The 18,444-nt window shown below is 35.3% G+C and overlaps 2 protein-coding genes across 3 annotated transcripts; one reads left to right on the forward strand and one right to left on the reverse strand.

The window, feature by feature from the left end:
* Positions 1-1,588: 1,588 nt before the first annotated feature.
* Positions 1,589-3,617, reverse strand: LOC7457974 (protein SLOW WALKER 1). The gene has a single exon (XM_002321007.4). It carries the CDS (start codon positions 3,532-3,534, stop codon positions 1,930-1,932), a length of 1,605 nt encoding a protein of 534 aa, XP_002321043.1. The 5' UTR covers positions 3,535-3,617; the 3' UTR covers positions 1,589-1,929.
* Positions 3,618-5,110: 1,493 nt separating this feature from the next.
* On the forward strand, positions 5,111-18,030 carry LOC7457975 (nodulin homeobox). Of its 2 annotated transcripts, XM_024585690.2 has the most exons (18): positions 5,111-5,381; positions 7,370-7,453; positions 7,763-7,888; positions 7,971-8,129; positions 8,679-8,762; positions 8,839-8,967; positions 10,908-11,123; positions 11,532-11,663; positions 11,784-11,879; positions 12,186-12,347; positions 12,665-12,956; positions 13,054-13,179; positions 13,265-13,334; positions 14,450-14,513; positions 14,631-14,699; positions 15,801-16,334; positions 16,476-16,510; positions 17,394-18,030. In XM_024585690.2, the coding sequence occupies exons 2-18, from the start codon at positions 7,415-7,417 to the stop codon at positions 17,926-17,928; spliced, it is 2,868 nt and encodes a 955-aa protein (XP_024441458.1). In that variant the 5' UTR covers positions 5,111-5,381; positions 7,370-7,414; the 3' UTR covers positions 17,929-18,030. The 2 variants fall into 2 exon arrangements, with proteins under 2 accessions (XP_024441458.1, XP_052302698.1); XM_052446738.1 differs by lacking the exon at positions 7,971-8,129.
* Positions 18,031-18,444: the final 414 nt, after the last annotated feature.

An 18,444-nucleotide genomic window follows, 5' to 3' on the forward strand; every position in this document is an offset into this window, starting at 1 on the left:
CCAAAATAAAGTAAAAATAAAAATTAAATAAATGAGAATTAAATAAAAAAATAAGAAATTAAGATTATAGATCTAAGAATGAAATTAAAAACAAATTAAAATTTGATATTAGGGCTAAGAATTAAAATTAAAAATTAAAATATTAAGGGTCAAACCTTAAATATTATCAAAAATTGAATTAAATGATAAAATTAAAAAAAAAACAAATTCGTAAAATAATTCAAAACAAAAATAAAAACAAAAAAAATAAGGATTAAATAAATCTATGAGCAGGACTGTATATTTTTTTTCCCCAGCTGACAAGTTGTAGGCTGGCTGTGTAATGTCTTCTTTTGTCCTCATCACCGGTGAACACCTTTGTCAAACAATGGCCTGCCGGGTAATCCAGGAAATGAACACGAAAACGGGATGGAAAATATAAATAAAATGTGCTTATTTCTTTTGCTTATCTAGCTAGGAATGAATATGAAATTATGGCGGTGAACAAAAGTGGAACTAAAGGCAAGGAATTGAAGGATAACAGCAGGTGAAAAACAGGTTGTGCTTTTTAACAAAGCTGCAGAGGTGCAAACCATGAAGAAGTCCAGCAGGGTGCCCATCAATGTTTTGTCACAATAAAAGATGAACAAAGATGCATAATCTTGACAGGGATCATCAGCAAAGCAGGCATCAAACAAGAAGACCAGCAGGAGTATCAATAACAACAAAAACGCCAGCAACTTTCTCAGATATCAACAGATAAATGACAATAATAATCTCACATCTTATGGTTAATGGTTCTAAAAGATGTTAAATTTGTTCTCATTTCATTTTTGGTTTCTCTCCTCACTTTTAACTATTAGCATTACCAACACTTCAAACAAAAAGTTGAAAGGCCAAGAGCCTGCTATGTGATAAATTTCTGAACAGCGAGGCTGTGGTGACAGCGTAAACCATTAAACCGAAGCTTAACCAGCAAAAGACCAGCAACCTCAGTATCAGACAAAATAGAACATCAAGTGCAGTAAAGCAGAAAGCTAACAGCAACTTACAAGGAAGCAAAATAGCAGGAAATTGCATTTTTTTTTTTGGTAAAAGATGAGCTGAAGTAATGCAAACCATTAACAGCAGGGTGCTATCAACAATTTGTAGCATGAGAAGCTCAAACAAAGTAAATCCAGGACACTTAAAATTGATGAGGAGCGTCAGCAAAGCACCCACTAACAAGCAGCAAGACCAGCAGCAATATCCATGACAAAGCTTAAACACAGCAACATTATAAGATAGGAATACACAAAAATAATCTCGAACTCGCATAAAAACAATCCATATCAAATCAGTACCCACGCTGAGCATAGATCTGTTGCTTCTTGTGTAGCATCACAACAAACAACAAACACAAACACCAGAACACAAGGCATTTCTTCAGATGCCAGGGATACGATGAGATAAGTTCTTGCCAAAAAGTAATAAAAAGTACACTGAAAAATATTGCAGTCATAAAACTGCAAAGCATGTTATGCAAAAACAACAGAGGTTCATAGCCAAAGAAATTAACTGCGAGCTTCAAGACAGAATACTGCAAGCACTTGGACAAATAACAATGTAGTTCTAACAGTGAAAGCACTTTCAATATTAAATTAGGATTGAAACACAGTTTTTTTCCCATCTCTTCTGCGGATAATTTGACGGGAAAGACATTTCAATTCAAAAATGGGTAAACACCATCTTGTGTAACCACAATTACAATTAGAGAAAGAACATAACTGCTGATTAAAACAACAATACTAATCTCAAAATTTGAAAAGAACCCAAATAAGAACATAAATGCCACAAAATTGCTGAACTTCACTAATGAGTAATGACAACCTCGGCCAAGGTTAATAATGACAACCTCAGCATTTCATAACACTAGAGCACCTTACAACGAACTATAACCCATTTCAAGTTTTATCTTCTCCCAGCAATTCTCAATAAAGGAGAAATTACACCCTGTATCTCTTGTAGTGAATGTTGAATTCTGATCTCCTCTTCAACCGACCTTTTAAGGTTTCTAATATGACCTTTCAATGCATCAGAAGCTCTAATATCTTCAGCCCGCATCTCGAGTACCTTTCTAGTCAACCCCGTCAATAAACCAGAATGTCTTGGCATGGTCGAGTGCTTATGCAAGAAGCCCAACAACAACCCAAGCTCCTCATCATCCAAATTCACAACACATTTCAATAACTTCCTCCTCGCCACTAATTCCTCCATCACAGCCACCACATTCTCTGTATTCTTCCCACCCAAAACTGAAACCAATGCTTCTTTATGCCTAAACTTCTTCAACAACTTATCATGCTCAGCCAATTTCACCTTCTTTTGCCTCATTATCAAATGATCCCCCTCATTTGGCTTCTCCCCTTGACTCCTATGAAAATACCTAAAATAAGTTGGCCTCAAAGCCCGCCTCTGCGGTTCCTCTACACTGCCCAGCGCCCAAAAATTCCCTACTTTACTCTCTCCCACATCCTCCTTTGCCTTCCTCCTCCCGGCAAATATAATCCCATTGGAAGACCCAATAACCCTAGTCATACAATCCGGCGAAAATCCAATTGACATAAGCGGGGCAGGAAACCTCATGGAATGAGTAACCTTCATTTTTGCATAATCAAAAACCTTCATATAACCATCTAAAGCCACACTAAAAATCCTATACTGCAAAGCCTCCTCTCCACTCTCTTTCCCTACTTTCCCAACACAAATAGAAGTAACAGTCTTGTTATGACTCTCCATAGAATAAACCATCTTCCCTCCTCCAATCAAATCCCATATTTTCACACTATTCCCTCCTGCCGTAGCAACCATTCCGCCTGAAGGCAAAAAAATCACATCCTCGACAGGATTTCCATGATTCACTTCAATAACTGATTCTTTATTATCAACTCTCACATCCCACAGCTTCACAGTGTGGTCATAAGACCCAGTGACAAACATCTCTCCATCAGTTGGAGAGCAATCACCACATCTCACATAGTCCCTGTGACCATACAGGTCCAAAACCACACTCTCTCCAGCAACATCCCAGTATTTAACTACAGAATCATCACCACCAGACACCAAATGGAGCTTATCTAGTAACGGGTACTTGACAAAACGAACAGGGCGGGCGTGGGACCGCAGGCGACGAAGTGGCGTTCGTGTCTTGACATCGAATACCCGGATAAGGCCGGAGAGATCAGAGGCGGCGATGAGGGAGCCGTCGCAGCGGAAGGAGCAGGAGGTGACGACATCGGAGGAGGAGATGGTGGAGGCGGGAGAGAGTGTGTGGGGGGAGAAGAGCGTGAGGGAGGCGGAATTGGCGGCGGCAAAGTGGTGTGGGGATATAGGTGAGAAATCGATGGAAGGGATGGAGGAGATGAGGTTTGAAATTTGGTGGGATTTGAAGGAAGACCAGTATTTGGATTCAGGGGTTTTTGATGGGGTTTTCGGTTTGGATTTTAGCTTTGGTTTAGTTGGGAAGGTTTTGGAGATGGTGATTTCTTGGGGTTGTTCTACAAGAAGGTCTGCCATTGTAGTTTTCTTTTATTTTCTTATTAGGGTTTATCAGCGGTTTATACTTTATAGTGTTACGCGATTTGCAGCTGCTCATCGTCCCTCTGAATTTCCAATACCTAAAATGCCATAAATACTACTATGTTAATACCCACAAATGCCGAGAGGCCTGTGCCTGAGCCCACGCCCACGGTCAGGCTCAGGGCCTTGATTCTGGATTCTTTTGAGACTAAATTGTTATTTAGTCCCTCTCAGTTTGGAATGTAATTGTAACTTAGTTTCTTATGTTCTAAAACCTACAACTTAGTCCCTTTGTTATCTCTTGCAGGCCATCATCTTATTACAGCATCTGTTGTTTCTTTTTCTTAATTTCAGTATATGGATTGCGTTTACAGGGTAAAAATATTTTTTGTTTGAAAATATATTATAATATATATATATATATTTATTTTATTTTTAATATCAATATATCAAAACAATCTAAAAATATATAAAAAATTAATTTAAAAATAAAAAAATAAAATTGATATGTAATGCCAAACACCATTATCCAATTCACATTTTAGATCAAACTATTATATAGTTATAGGAAAAAATATATATGTAAAGTTATATAATTTCTTTTAACCAACTAATACAACTAATAACTACCCAACAAGTTGACTAAACTTGCATGGCTATTTTGTCTGATTGTGATTATTTATTATTGATAAACTAAGATTTATGGATATTTTTTAATATTTAATAAAAAATTATTTTTTAGCACAAACTTATAATAAAAACGAGTTTAATTACTAGATTTACATCTAATATCTTATAGACTTAGGCTATACACTCGAGTCCGGATGGTGGGCTCAGGCTACAAACCAATACCCAGCACCTTGTGGACTCAAGATGTTCACCCGAGTCTAGCCCTAAGAGGTGTACTTGATCTCTTTGGGCCTTAACCTCATTTTAAAGCTAATCATATATTTTCTCATTAATATACATATTAAAAATATCTTTTTTTATTATGTTTATGAGATATTTTATCTTATTTATGCATATATAAGAGATATATTCTCTCATTAATGTATGTGTAAAAGATTTGTTTTCCTCTCATTAATATTATAGGATAAAATGACTCTCCAACTTTTTTTTTTAAAAAAAAATTTATGAGCTATAAATATTATTTGAATTACCCAGATAAGAGGTTAAGATTCTACATTAAAAAACACATCCATAAAATTATTGACTTTACAATATGAGTATCCTAAAATTTTTCAAAAGATGAATTTTTGTAAATATCCAGAGACACATATAAAAAATATTTTTCCTTTCCTCTGAAGAAAAAAATTATTTAAATAAACATTTAATTAATCTATAATCTAAACAACAACAAAAAAAACCGTATTTATGAGTATATTAGATTTTAAACATCGTGTTCTTTTCCTTCATTATGCATTACTCCATGAAAAATAAAAACAACGAATTTGTAGAAGGACAGCGATCATAAGAAATCGACCGGTCAAAGGACTAGATTGTATATTTTCAAATATATAGTGCTAAGTTTGAACCGAGTTAAAGAAAACAGGAACTAAAGAAATCTAGCAAACAATCACACCTCCTGCATCAGAGATAAAAAAGGGAGTCACTTTTTTCTTGTAGCAATCCTGTGGTTTCCCATTTTTCAACCAACGAGAAAAAACAAAACCCTGTGGTTTTTATTAACGTAGCCCACTCCGTCTTTCCTTCAATCATATAAACAAACACACAGCACGGCCTCAAAAAATTTCAAACGCCCAAAACCAAGAAACCCCGCTAATTTATTTATTTTTGCTTCTTTTTTTTTTGTGGGTGCTTAGCTCTTTGATACGGTTCAAAAGGTTAGCTCTTAATTCACTGTTGTTGTTGAATTTTATTGTTTTGTTTACATTATTTTTCCTTTTTTCTGCTTGCAATTCTGCCTTTTTTTTTTAATCTCCTTAGCATTTTAGGGTTTCAACGTTCACTTCACTTTGAAATTGAAATCTAGTTTATATATATAGCTTGTTCAGCTCAGGTCTCGCAATAATGAGTGCATGTCTTCAGATTTTTCACATTTCTGAATTCGAAGATGCCGTGTGGAAGAGTCAATTGATTCTGTGTTTCTTTGATCATCATAGAGTTAGTTACTTGACAGTCAGTAAAAAATGACACCGCATCGAGTTCAGGGAGTGATTAGGGACTTTATGATTTCTGGGTTTTGAATCTTGTCTAAAGTAAACGAAACCCACTTCCATTTGAATGGACATTCCCTTTTTATATTGCTTGTAATTCTGGATTTAATTTTTCGGGCATGTGGTGGTTGGGAGTTACTTGCATGTGAGACATTCCATTGCTGTACTGATAGGGTTCCACTTCAAAAGTTGATTAATTGCAATGTGAATAGAAAATGGATTTAAGTTTTATACCGATTTAAAGTAACTGTTCTGAGGAGGTTGACCTCTAATAGAGCGAGTTATCCTTCCTTTTTAGATTAGACCCTAAATGCATTATTAAAACGTTATTAAATCCTAAATAATTGGGGATTCCTAATAGTTGATATTGCCATTGCCAAAAAGCTCAGAACTTGGGATTTCTTAAACTCAATAAATAAGGCTGTATGGTTTTCCATAATAAATATAGTATGAGAATTGCTTGAGAAGAGGTGCTTGTTGTGGTGGTTACTTGAAAAGGTTATAATTGTAGCACCTTCATCTTTACAAAGTGATAAGATAAGGTTTACAATGCATTAAGTAAAGTATTTACTGGTTTCTGATTATTTGAATTGGGTTTGCATGAAGTAAATGGTGGCCTTTTCTTCTCCAAGGTAACTAGGTATTTTTTTTACTGTCAGAATTGTACTTAAATCTTTACAGCTACCAGAGTTTTTTTTAGAACTATCAGATTTATGGAGAAATTAGTTAAATAATAAAATTACAAGATAAATTTTTAATAGCTCGGTAGGTAAATGTACTTAATAATTTGTAATCACCTATAATGACTTGTCATAAAGTGAATAGTACTTTTTTTAAAGTGACGGTGTACTTTTTGAGCTGTAATTGTACTCTATTATTTGTAACTAGCACAATTACGGAGTAAGTAGTTAAGTTACAGAATGATAAGATGACAATCCAATAACTTAAGCTTTCCCTTTTAGACTAGATCCTAAATACATAATTAAAGAAATACTAAATCCTAAATAATTAGAGATTTCATTGCCAATAATTGAGGAGTTAGGGCTTCCTGCATTCTATATATATAAATGCTGTATGGCTTCTATTCCCATCACTGGCAGGTGCAAGAAGTTCCATCTTTGCGTCACCTGCCTGGGTTTCGGCCTCCCATTCACCGTTCCATGAGTCAATTGGGTACTCGTAGGTCCAGGAAATTCACCTATGGCGGTGTTGCTTGGATACAAAAGGGGGGGGGGGGGGGGTTCCTATGACTTTGGGGTGGTTTTCCTGCCTCGGAAACTCTTTTTGTTGTAACATCAAAAATTTCTGTTGTGAAACTGAAATTTGAAATAAGAATTCAAGAAAATTGTTTGATTTTGGAATATCAAGTGCAAGTTTTCAAACTTTACATTATTTGCTCCATCCAGGGTGCTTCTTAGTTCTTACTTTTTCAAGCAGATGCACTATCTGCTACCAAAAAGAACTGGTATTATATTATTTGTTAGAAACTCAGGGAGATTTATTTCAATAAGCTCTTTCTTCCTTGTCTTTGAAGAATTGGCTTGTACTTTGTTCATATGCCTGCCCTCATCCTTTCCCCTGCTTTAGCTGCTTTTAGCCTTGAGCACATTACATTATTGTCAGCATTCATGCTCTATCTCTTGTTCTGGTTGCAGTGGTTCGTTATTTTCTCTGGTCAGCTTTCTTGTCTGGGCTCTAGCATGAGGCTTGCTAAGGAAGAACTGTCTATGGCTGAACAAGTGAGCATTGTTAACTCAGCTCTTGTTTTTTTGTGGTTTTTATTTGCTTTTGGATGGATAATGGCAAAATCATCTCTGAAATTCACATGGCTCATCATTTTATTTTTCAATCATCCAACTCTTCTGTTCTTTCTTTCACTTTATTTTTGTGTGTTGAGTTTCTTTAATGTCTGCTTAACATGACTGACTATTTTATCAATTTCATTGTTTAATTATTCAACTGTGTTTTGTGTTCATTTTTGTTTATTTTTGTTTCTCTTCAGCCACTCCCTCTTTCTAACATGGACAAGTATCTGCTTTTATGAACAGGTCATTGATTTAATTTCAGCAGTGAAAGAGTTACACGGTCTTAGCTCTCAGGAGCTTAACAAATTGTTAAGGGACTCTGAAAATTTTACAATTCACTTTCATTCTGAAAAGGGATCAACGACAAAGGTTAGGAAACAAGCTCATCATCAACACACTTATGCTTTCTTATTTTACATCATCTTGCATCTTAAATCACATTATTTTTCAGATTGATGTGGAAAAACTGGCAGGCTTTCTTCCTTTACACCTTATTGCAGTGCTTATGTCATCTGATAGAGATGAATCGCTGTTGAGATATTTGTTGTGCGGGATTCGGCTTTTGCATTCCTTGTGTGATCTAGGACCTCGGAACAGTAAACTTGAGCAGGTTGCTTTTATCAATCATTGCCTAGTCTTTATTATTATTTTTATGTATCATCAGTTTTGTTGTCTGTTTTGCTTAGCAAATGGACTTTGACACATCAATCGAAAATGTTTGGACATGTATTTAAAGTCAGGCTTTGTTGTGCTTGTGAACCTTGACAAATTGTAAGGATGGTCACTATTTTAATTTTAGCTCAAAATAAGTTCCCCTGTCTCCCTATTACTTTAAGTGATGAATCCTTGGATCAAATATTGAAGTCTTTTGTGCATCTGCTTGGTTTTTCTTTGTAATGCTGAAGCTATTCTAAGTACTTGCATTTGGAAGTTACTTTAAACTAGTTGTGGCATTGGGTTCTTTGTTGTCAGTATCTGTAATTATTTATCTTTAAATGGACTTGTATTTGGATGCTATCCATTTTTCTGTAAACTATCATTCTCTTTGTTTATTCTTGGGCAACTGTGATGTGTTCTTTTCACCACCAGATATTTATGTTTGTAAGAATTTGGGAACGATATCTTGAAGTAAAATGTATTTCTCTCGAATGTAATACAGGTTTTGCTTGATGATGTTAAAGTATCAGAGCAGCTGCTGGATCTGGTGTTTTATTTACTAATTGTTCTTGGTGGTTATAGACAGGTATTCATTAATACTTTCTTCTGATGATTTACTTCCCAAACTCTTCAAGTTTACCATGGTTGTTTTTGTGATGTAGGAAAACCTTAATTCATGCTCTTTGTTACTTGTGCATTCAGCACTTGTGGCATCCAGTCTACATTTATTGTCAGGATGTATATCTTCACAATGGCAAGATCTTGTTCAAGTATTGCTTGCTCACCCCAAGGTACAAATTTTCCACATGATTTGTTTAAGTGGATATTTAAGAGCAACGGGTTGACTATATTCATGGGATCACTGCAAAGCCCTTTTTTTTTTTTTTTTTTGAGAAAATGAGATATTTAGTGCCTTAACTTTACTAGTTTTAGCAATCAAGTGCGTGATCTTTAATTTTGTTATAATAGATCTTTCAATTTCTAAATTTCACATAATCAAGTCAAATGTGAATGTCAGTTAAGTGTTCTATGTGTCAGCACACCACCAGTTAGGCCAGAATGCCCAAGTTACATGTGTGCTCAAGGTTATTGTTTGGGTGGGAATTTTTTCCCTCCTATTGACCAGATACCTTTTTTCCCATTAATTTAGGCTTTGAGATGTTGGGAAACTGAACTAAAATCAAATTTGTCCTTTTCTTTTTCACTAACACCTACACCACGCCACCGCTGTTCTTGCACTCTCACCACTGCCATCGTCACAATTGAAACCTCAATTATACCCATTACCACTGCCAATAGCCATAAAACCCAAGAACAAACTGCTCAATCTGTAACCACTATCCCAATCCACCATCTCAACCTACAAAATCACCATAAAGCATTGAACCTGTAAACTCACAACCATCTATCTGCAGTTTGCTGTCACAACCTTTTATTCTATATTTTAGAGGTTTTGATGGAAATGGTGTCGTCACACCTGCAACAGTGCAACAGTGGCCATGGTTGCTGTGGCAGCAGGGAGATTGAGGAGCTGGAGCGAACATCAGTGACCATACTGTTCTTGAGGCTCTTTGCAAGCATAGGTGTATGTTGAAGGCAGGGGTGGTTTTTTTGGATGAATCTGTGGTGAGATTTGGGTTTTTTAAGACCCCATTTGTTTTCGCGTTTCAAAAGCGCTTTTAAAAAAAAATGAATTTTTTTTATTTTTTTCTTTACTTCAAATAATTTTTTTTTGTGTTTTCAAATCGTTTTGATGTGCTGATATCAAAAATAATTTTTTTAAAATAAAAATAAAAACATTATTTTGATTCATTTCCGAGTGAAAAACACTTTGAAAAGTAACCGCTACCTCACTCCTAAACACCCCCTAAGTGTTACCGGTGATTTAAGTTGGGGTTTAATTGGAATGGTTTTGGAATATTTGTAATCCAAAATTACTTTGGACGATAATAGATGGGGCTTCATGGAGTACCCTTTGTGGTTTTCCAAATTCATGGAATGGGGCAGCCCTTATACTTTATAAACATGCAGGGAATTTGAGCATCATAGCATTTGGTTGGAGGGAGTTCTATGTTTCTTGACTCAATAGATGTGCAATGATAAGGGGCTTTCGTAATTACTTTGGTGGTTCCTTAAAGAGTTATAGTATCAAGCGTGATCATTTATTTGTGTTTAGAGCCTTGGTTATGACTAACTCTGGTTTATTGTTCTTGATGACATCACAATGTTTTCTGATAAATAGAAAACATCTCAGTCTTTATTTTGTGGGTTCGAAGAATTTTATTTTGATAATCTGTGAATAAGTTTATGTTTTTATTAAATAAAAAAATGTAAATTTTATATAAAAAATTTGAATGGGTTGATTGGAGGTATGCTTCCCTCAAAAAGATCACCTTGGCGATGGGGTTGCGTGTATTCCATGTGTGATGGGTTTGATTCCAGGTCATTTGTTATTAGACATGCAAGACTTATGCTAATACGCATCAACATTTGAACTTGATCGTACAAAATTCAGAGTTGAAAAATCTATTTGAACAATAATAAAGATGATTGCACTTGATTGTTAAAATGAGTAAAGATGAGCCGCCTAATATTGCATCTTCTCTTGTTTTTATTCTTTGATCTATTATCTTCATTTTCATCAACTACTTGTGGTCATATTATCATTTTATTTTGAGCTCTGCAGGCAGAGACATTTATGGACTTTCTGATAATGAATTTTCTCATATAGGTTGACATATTTATGGATGCAGCTTTTGGTGCTGTTCATGTAGCCATTAGGTTTCTTCAGGTCAAGCTATCAGATCAACATACTGGCCTTCATGTGAAAAGTCCAACAGCTGAACAAATAGTTAATTATATCTGCCAACAATGTGAGGCTTCTTTACAGACTCTTCAGTCATTGTGCCAGCAAAAGATGTTCCGCGAGCGCCTTCTTAGGAACAAGGTTTCTAAAATAGAACCATCTTATTCTATATGTTTGGGTTAACGTTGTATGCCAGGAGATGCCAGCTTCAATGTTTTTCTATGTGTTTTACATAAGATGGAGAAATACTTCTTGCTGGACCAAATCAGAAGTAGAAGTATCTAGTTAATGTGATTGTATATGGTGAAAAAGCAGGAAAGTGAGTGGGAGAAACATGGAGATTTTCAGGACTAATATTTTGATTGTGTAACATTGCATTAGGGTAACTATAATTATAACTTGTATATGCATCAATGATCTTGACAATGGTATCCATAAAGTAATAAGTCTCCTTTTATTTTCTAACTGAACATCTCACGTTTAATATTCTTATTTGCTATTCATCATTTTCATTTTTTGGTAAAATATCTGTGTATAATATTATTCCAGGAACTATGTGGAAGGGGAGGTGTTCTTTTTCTGGCCCAGGCCATCTTGAAGTTAAACATCACGCCTCCTTTTGTAGATTCTTTCACAGTTGTAGCTGCAGTATCTAGACTGAAGGCTAAAGTATTATCGATTGTAAGTTTTAATGCAGTGGCAAGGCTTAAGCTGCATCATAATCTAGTTTAACTTCTTATTCCCTTATTTGTCTAAATATCTTTGATTTCTTCTTCTGTTTGATCATATGTTTTTATTCAGCTATTGCATCTGTGTGAAGCAGAAAGCATTTCTTACCTTGATGAGGTTGCAAGCTCTCCATGGAGCCTTGATTTGGCAAAGTCTGTAGTATTAGAGGTTAGTTTAATAAATGTGCTAGCACATGTAGTGGTTTTTGATGTGGAGAGGCAGGCTGATGGAACGCTAATTATATTTGTTTTACCTGACACATCTGCTAAACCAAAGCATTTTGAAAAGTTGATAATCTCTTTCCACCCGCAGTAATCTTGAACAAAGATCTATTTTGCAGGAGAGATATTGGCCAGTGTCATTTATTGGTGATCCTCAAACCAAATTTGCCTCGACCCACTGTTTCCAATATTCTTTGTTTCATTTTGAAGCCTAGTTTTACCATGCTTGCTATTAATATACTTTTTGATGTAGATTCTTGAATTACTGAAGGCTGCACTTAGCAAAGATCCCAATCATCTTAGTCCATGTTCAGACAGAACTTTTCCCATGGGGCTTTTGCGACTCAATGCAATGCGTCTGGCTGATATCTTCTCAGATGATTCAAATTTTAGATCTTATATCACAACATGCTTTGTAAGTTCATCATTTGGACTCTTAGGCATGATACTCACTTAGTTGCACCATGCTAGTTCTGCTAAATTGTTTTGAGTAATTTTTGTACACAATATTGCCCAGATACTCTGAAAGACATTAAAATTTTAGATATATACCACCTAATGTACAAAAAAATTCATTGTTGTACTCTGCTGTTAAAATCTTTCTAGTCACTGTAACATACGTGTAATTATGTTATGCTGTGTATTTTCAACTCATCATGCTTTAAAGCATCTGCCATGAAGAGAGATTCATGACTTTCCTCTTCTATTTTCAAATGTCAATATGCTCCACAGACCAAAGTTCTGACTGCTATATTTTCGCTCCCTCATGGAGATTTTTTATCAATTTGGTGTTCTTCTGAATTTCCACCAAGAGAAGAAGATGGTACTCTGGAGTATGATGCATTTACAGCAGCTGGGTGGTTTTTGGACACATTTGCAGCAGCGAACCAATCAAATGCAATAAATTTAGAAATCACTTTAATTCCCAGCAACATGCCCCAAGCTATGTATGCACATCAGAGAACTTCATTATTTGTGAAGCTAATTGCCAACCTCCACTGTTTTGTTCCAAACATATGTGAAGGTGAATCTTCTCACGCAATCTTCGTAAATATTCATCACGATTGATCTGTTGGCTGCTGAATGGATTATGTAATTCAATGTTTCGTTCTAATCCACAGAGCAGGAAAGAAACTTGTTCCTTCATAAGTTTCTGGAGTGCATGCGGATGGACCCATCTAAGTCATTGCCTGGGTTTTCCTTTACTTCTGGTGCTCTAAGAGCCGTAACAGTTTGCAGGAACCTTCGTAAGTATTATTATCCTACAATTTTCTTGATAGACATGATGTATAAAAGTTAGTGGGGTCTCTTATGCGTAACTTGCATGTGTAGGTTCATTGTTAAGTCATGCAGAGTCTCTAATTCCTAACTTTTTGAATGAGGAGGATGTACAGCTGCTAAGGTGAGTTAAACATCAACCACACTACTTTCTTCCTATATTTTTTTAGGATGTTTTGCAACAAGTGCTGTTGTTTTCCTTTTTTTGTGCTTAATTTTAAAGAATAGCAACATCCTTGAATACTTCTGGACAGCTTTCGCTATAATCAGCACTACATTGTTAGGATAGAGGTTCTTAGATGTTAGATAGGTTTCCCCTCAAGAGACCATAACAGTTGAGCGTTATTGGTAACTGCATTTGCTCTGCATCACATAAATGTTGTTCAACACCTTCACCATTGGTTTCTCAAATCTTAAGCATGATGAAAGGGTCTGAAATTCAGAATAAGTTCAATACTTGGATTGGAAGCAGAAATGACGTGGGAAAGGATTATCTGAAACCAATTAATGTAGAGAAGAAGACAAATTATGGGAAAAGGGCCCAGAACCCATGAAATTATAATGGGTGTTTCTTAAATTTACAAGAAACTAGAGTTCTTGAAATCCACAAATTAAAAGAAAATCCACACGTTCTATTTCTCCCTTCTCTAAATACATAATATCTGTGTTTATATGGGTACACTAAAAGCCCTAACATTTAATATGAAATAGGATTTCTAAACGAAATAGCAAACAAAAGAAATCTTTATAATAGAGCTCCTAATTGATACTGAATATTGAAAAGGAAATAGATTAAGTTCCTGAATAACATAAGAATTATAAATAATGACAATCTGAAAATTAACTGAATTTATTGATGTAAACTTTCTTCTTGCATTGCATCATTGCAATATCCTCAAATTAAAAAGAGAAATGTGTTAACTTGCAGGAATGTCTAGCAAAAACAGTAAGATAGCACAACTAGGAGCTAGTTGTAATGCCAACTAAGATAGCACATGGTGTAATGCCAATGAAGTTGAGGATTTTAGTTTCATTAGCTAGTTGTGGATGGTTGTTGTATGTTACTTCAATTGTCTTTTTGGTGCTGGAATGTCATGTAGGTTTATATTTTTTTTTAACAATTTTTAGTTCACATATGGGATGTATACATTGTGCATGTATATATATGCATACGATACCGTCTATGTAAATTCCAGTGATACAGATAGCTTAATTTTTTCATTTAAATTTTTATTGAAGGGTATTCTTTAACCAGTTACAATCACTGATTAATCCTACTGATTTTGAAGAAAACCAAGTTCAAGTAAGGTTTTGTCCTTCAATAATTAATAGTGTATTCGTTTTCTCTCTGCTCCAACTTCCTTTTTCATGTCCCTCACAATTTAAATGTGCTAACGTTTTGCTGCTGAAAAAATTTCAGGAAATCAAATCTGAGAGGTCAATATCTTTGGATAAGTTCTGTAGACTTACTATTGATGAGCATCTTCAGGTTAATATCTTTTGTTTTTTAAATACAAGTTCATTTATTTTTTTCACAATTATCCATTTCATTAGTATGATGATGTGGCATTTGCATCAAAGCTTGGTTTTTAAAAATTCTGATGTGCGGTTCTATTACTGGCTGTAATATTTGGAGGGTCATCAAGGTGACAAACATGGGCAGGGCCAAGAAAATGATAATGGGGTCAAATGACCCTTTCAAATTAATAAACTATGAAAATATAGGTATGATAGTACTTACCTTATTTATTTTGTCTAAATTGAACTCAATGCATTAACTAAACAGAAAAGAAGAATACATGTAAGTGGATTCAACTTTATACTCCTATGTAAGAAGTTAGGAAATTATCGGGTTTAAGCTTTGTGAATTACATCCAAGTAGCTACAAAAATGAAATGCTATTAAAAAAAAAAGCAGTCTATTCAATATACACATAAAGAGGAAGTGTTGCTCGGTGTTCATGTGTATGATTCTCCACTAATGATCTCTTTACATTACAATTGATGTTACTCAACTTCTCTCATTACTCATATTTTGTCTCCCATGCAATATGTTCTCTATTACACATTGCTTCTCTCTTTTCTCCCATGGCATCTACGTTCTCTATTACTCATTAATTATTTTGCTTCTGCTCTTGAGCTCTCCATGCTTTTCATGATAATCCAATCAAACTCATTTACTATCATCACTTACTTCATAGAATAGTACACCGTTTCATTAACAGTTATTTTTAGTTAATTGTTTTGGATATATTGAGAGTTTACCAAGATTTTGTGTATCAAAATATGTATTTTGATGTGCATAAGTTATCAATTAACCCCACCAAACGAATTTTCTGGCTTTGCTATTGGTGACAAAGGGATAACTTGACAGAAATCCAAATTAAAGTTTAGAACCGAGTAACAGCATATTTTTTAATATCATATAATTATCGAAACTTTAGAAGTTATTGCATATTTTATTGAAGGTCAAAATTTTACGATCAATTATATCATAGTGGTTTCTGAGGAAGGCATTTTAAGTGTTCTTGGTGTTGATTTTCTCATCAAATCCTACACTGTTTCTTGCAAACAAATTTGATTCCTCGTAGGAAGCTCAAAGCACTGGGGCATACGGATCACCTATGGTGATGAAGGAACCTTCACATCTTTACAACAGGACAGATATCCAAAAAGAGGAAATGTCAGAGAATTCAGCTATCCAAGAAGAGGAGAAGCCCAATTTCAAAAATAGGAATCAAGCAGAAGATGCAATTAAGGAAGACAAAGCTAAACCTGGTGCATGTGTATCTGATGTTTTAAGAGAGATTGATAGAGATGCTCATACTGTTGAAACAAGTGGTTCAGATACAAGTTCCACTAGAGGGAAGACTTATGCAGGTCAAGTGGTGAATGGTGACTTTCTAAAATCAAGTGAGCATATAAAACGAAATGGTTGTCAGGGAGTTTGTGGTGGTGAGAAAGTTGAAAGTCCTCATTTTGAAGAAAAGCAGCCAAGAAAAAGGAAGCGGACTATTATGAATGACCATCAAATCACACTTATGGAGAAAGCCCTGCTAGATGAACCTGAGATGCAGAGAAATGCAGCAGCGTTACAGTCATGGGCTGATAAATTGAGTCTTCATGTAAGTAAAATGCTCCTTTGTATCATTCATTATGTAAGTTAGTTCTATTCATGTGTCCCCATCTCATCACCTGGAAATTTTTTAAAATTTCTTTCTTTCTTTCTTTTTTTTTTTGCTTAACAAGTTTATTGTGTTTCCCAGGGATCAGAAGTTACACCTTCACAACTGAAAAATTGGTAAGGAAGTCTCACCTTCTCCATGGTTTAAGAATGCATCCCCCCTTCTCCAGGTTATATACTCTCTTGATAGTTAGTATGGCTTGTGGAAGGATAAAAAGTTTACATTCAAGGAACCTCTTGGCTATGAAATGTGGCATTACTGAAAACGCTTAAAAGAGGATGGTGTGTACATGGATAAATTCGAATTATTTGTGTCAACTGCACTTGTAAATAGATGCCTGATATAGCCATTTCCCAGAAAAGATTTTTATGTGAACGCTTACATTACCCTTTTTTAGTTGTTAATGTTGCATTATAGGATATAATTGCACAATTCAGTTATTACTGAAATGTCTCTTCATTTAGGTTTTAAAAGTTGATTCTCTTTGCAATGTTTTCATGGCAAGCTTCTTATACAGGATAGGAGTAAACCACAGGTGTCCAAGAACACTTGGTAAAAGGACATTTTATTTTTCACATATTGGGTTACAAGATTTATTGATGCACTCTGAAAAGATTGAGGTGTGTTAAATGCTAATTCTAGGACACTTGCAAAATCTTCCGTTACTGCTACACATGCAGTTACTAATTTTTGTTGTTTCTAGCATTCTTGGTTTCAACCTTTTTCTTTCTTTCTTATTTTTCTAGAGAAATTACTTCTGGCTTTTCAGTTTTATACTTGTACTCATTTGAGAGTTTTTTGCGTTTGCTCATTATATGAAGTTGATTTTTCAATCAGTATGTCATTATTCATGCCTCCTGATTTTCTGGATAGACGGTGCCTAGATGGCAGGTCAAAACTGGAAATAGGTGTTTCTTTACCGTACCACAGAAGTTCAATTGGACAGGCCTGGACTTTGTTATGCTTCTAACGAGTTTGTCAATTTCTGTGCTATCGCAGGCTCAACAATCGCAAAGCGAGGTTAGCTCGTGCAGGCAAGGATGTCCGTGCACCAATGGAGGTTGATAATACATTTCCAGAAAAACAAGTTGGACAAGCGCAGCAGCAGGACACACCTGAGAGCCCCAGTGAAGACAACATCACATCGAGTGCAAGAGGCCTTCAAAACACATCAGAAATTGGCGTGTTTGGAGATCCCGAGGCTGGGATAGGATTGGCAGACTTTGTTGACATTGGTGCTTCAGAATTTGTTCAGTGCAAGCCAGGGCAGTTTGTTGTGCTTGTAGACGGGCAAGGAGAAGAGATTGGTAAGGGAAAGGTATATCAGGTGCAAGGCAAATGGTATGGAAGGATATTGGAGGAATCAGAGATGTGTGTCGTGGATGTTACAGAGCTCAAGACTGAGAAATGGGTGAGGCTTCCATACCCATCCGAAACCACAGGCATGTCATTTTATGAAGCTGAACAGAAGATTGGGGTGATGAGAGTGTTGTGGGATTCGAACAAAATATACATGTCACGACCTCAATGCTAGATTTTTTTTTATGCTAGAATGTAGTGCTAGTGGCTGGCTACCAGCGGCATCGTTCTTTCTATTAAGTTCCCAATCATAAGCAGGTTCAGGTTCTGAAGTTTAGCTCTGTCGTTTTAAATGGAAGTAAAAAAATTTAATGACATAAAAGTATGGCACCACAGCAGCATCCACAAAAGCTTAACCGGAAGGCAAAAAATAAACTGTACTGTCTACTGTCTTGTGCGTGGCAACAAAGCCTGCTCCCAGTTACGGCCTGCACTGTCCCATCAAGGTTACAAGGTATGTCTAAAGATAAAAAAAATAAAAATAAAAGAAACAAATCATATCCACCCTGTTAACCCACAATCAACTTAATAATAAATAATAAAATAAAATAAAATTTTAATATTAAAAAAAAAATTGAAAAAAAAATCCAAAGAAAACAAGCCAAAATACCAATTGAAAAAATAACAATGAAAAGCTCGTTCTTGAATGAGATGGGTATGTTAATAAATGCTTGAAGTGAATGGCTCTCGA

The sequence above is a fragment of the Populus trichocarpa genome, chromosome 14 (assembly GCF_000002775.5).
Source record: "Populus trichocarpa isolate Nisqually-1 chromosome 14, P.trichocarpa_v4.1, whole genome shotgun sequence".
NCBI lineage: Eukaryota > Viridiplantae > Streptophyta > Magnoliopsida > Malpighiales > Salicaceae > Populus > Populus trichocarpa.

Coding starts and splice junctions, on each gene's coding strand:
- LOC7457974 (XM_002321007.4), bottom strand. CDS start 3,534: ATGGCAGACCTTCTTGTAGAACAACCCCAAGAAATCACCATCTCCAAA.
- LOC7457975 (XM_024585690.2), top strand. CDS start 7,415: ATGAGGCTTGCTAAGGAAGAACTGTCTATGGCTGAACAA. Junction 7,454..7,762: donor AACTGTCTATGGCTGAACAA/GTGAGCATTGTT, acceptor TTTTATGAACAG/GTCATTGATTTAATTTCAGC. Junction 8,130..8,678: donor GGAACAGTAAACTTGAGCAG/GTTGCTTTTATC, acceptor AATGTAATACAG/GTTTTGCTTGATGATGTTAA.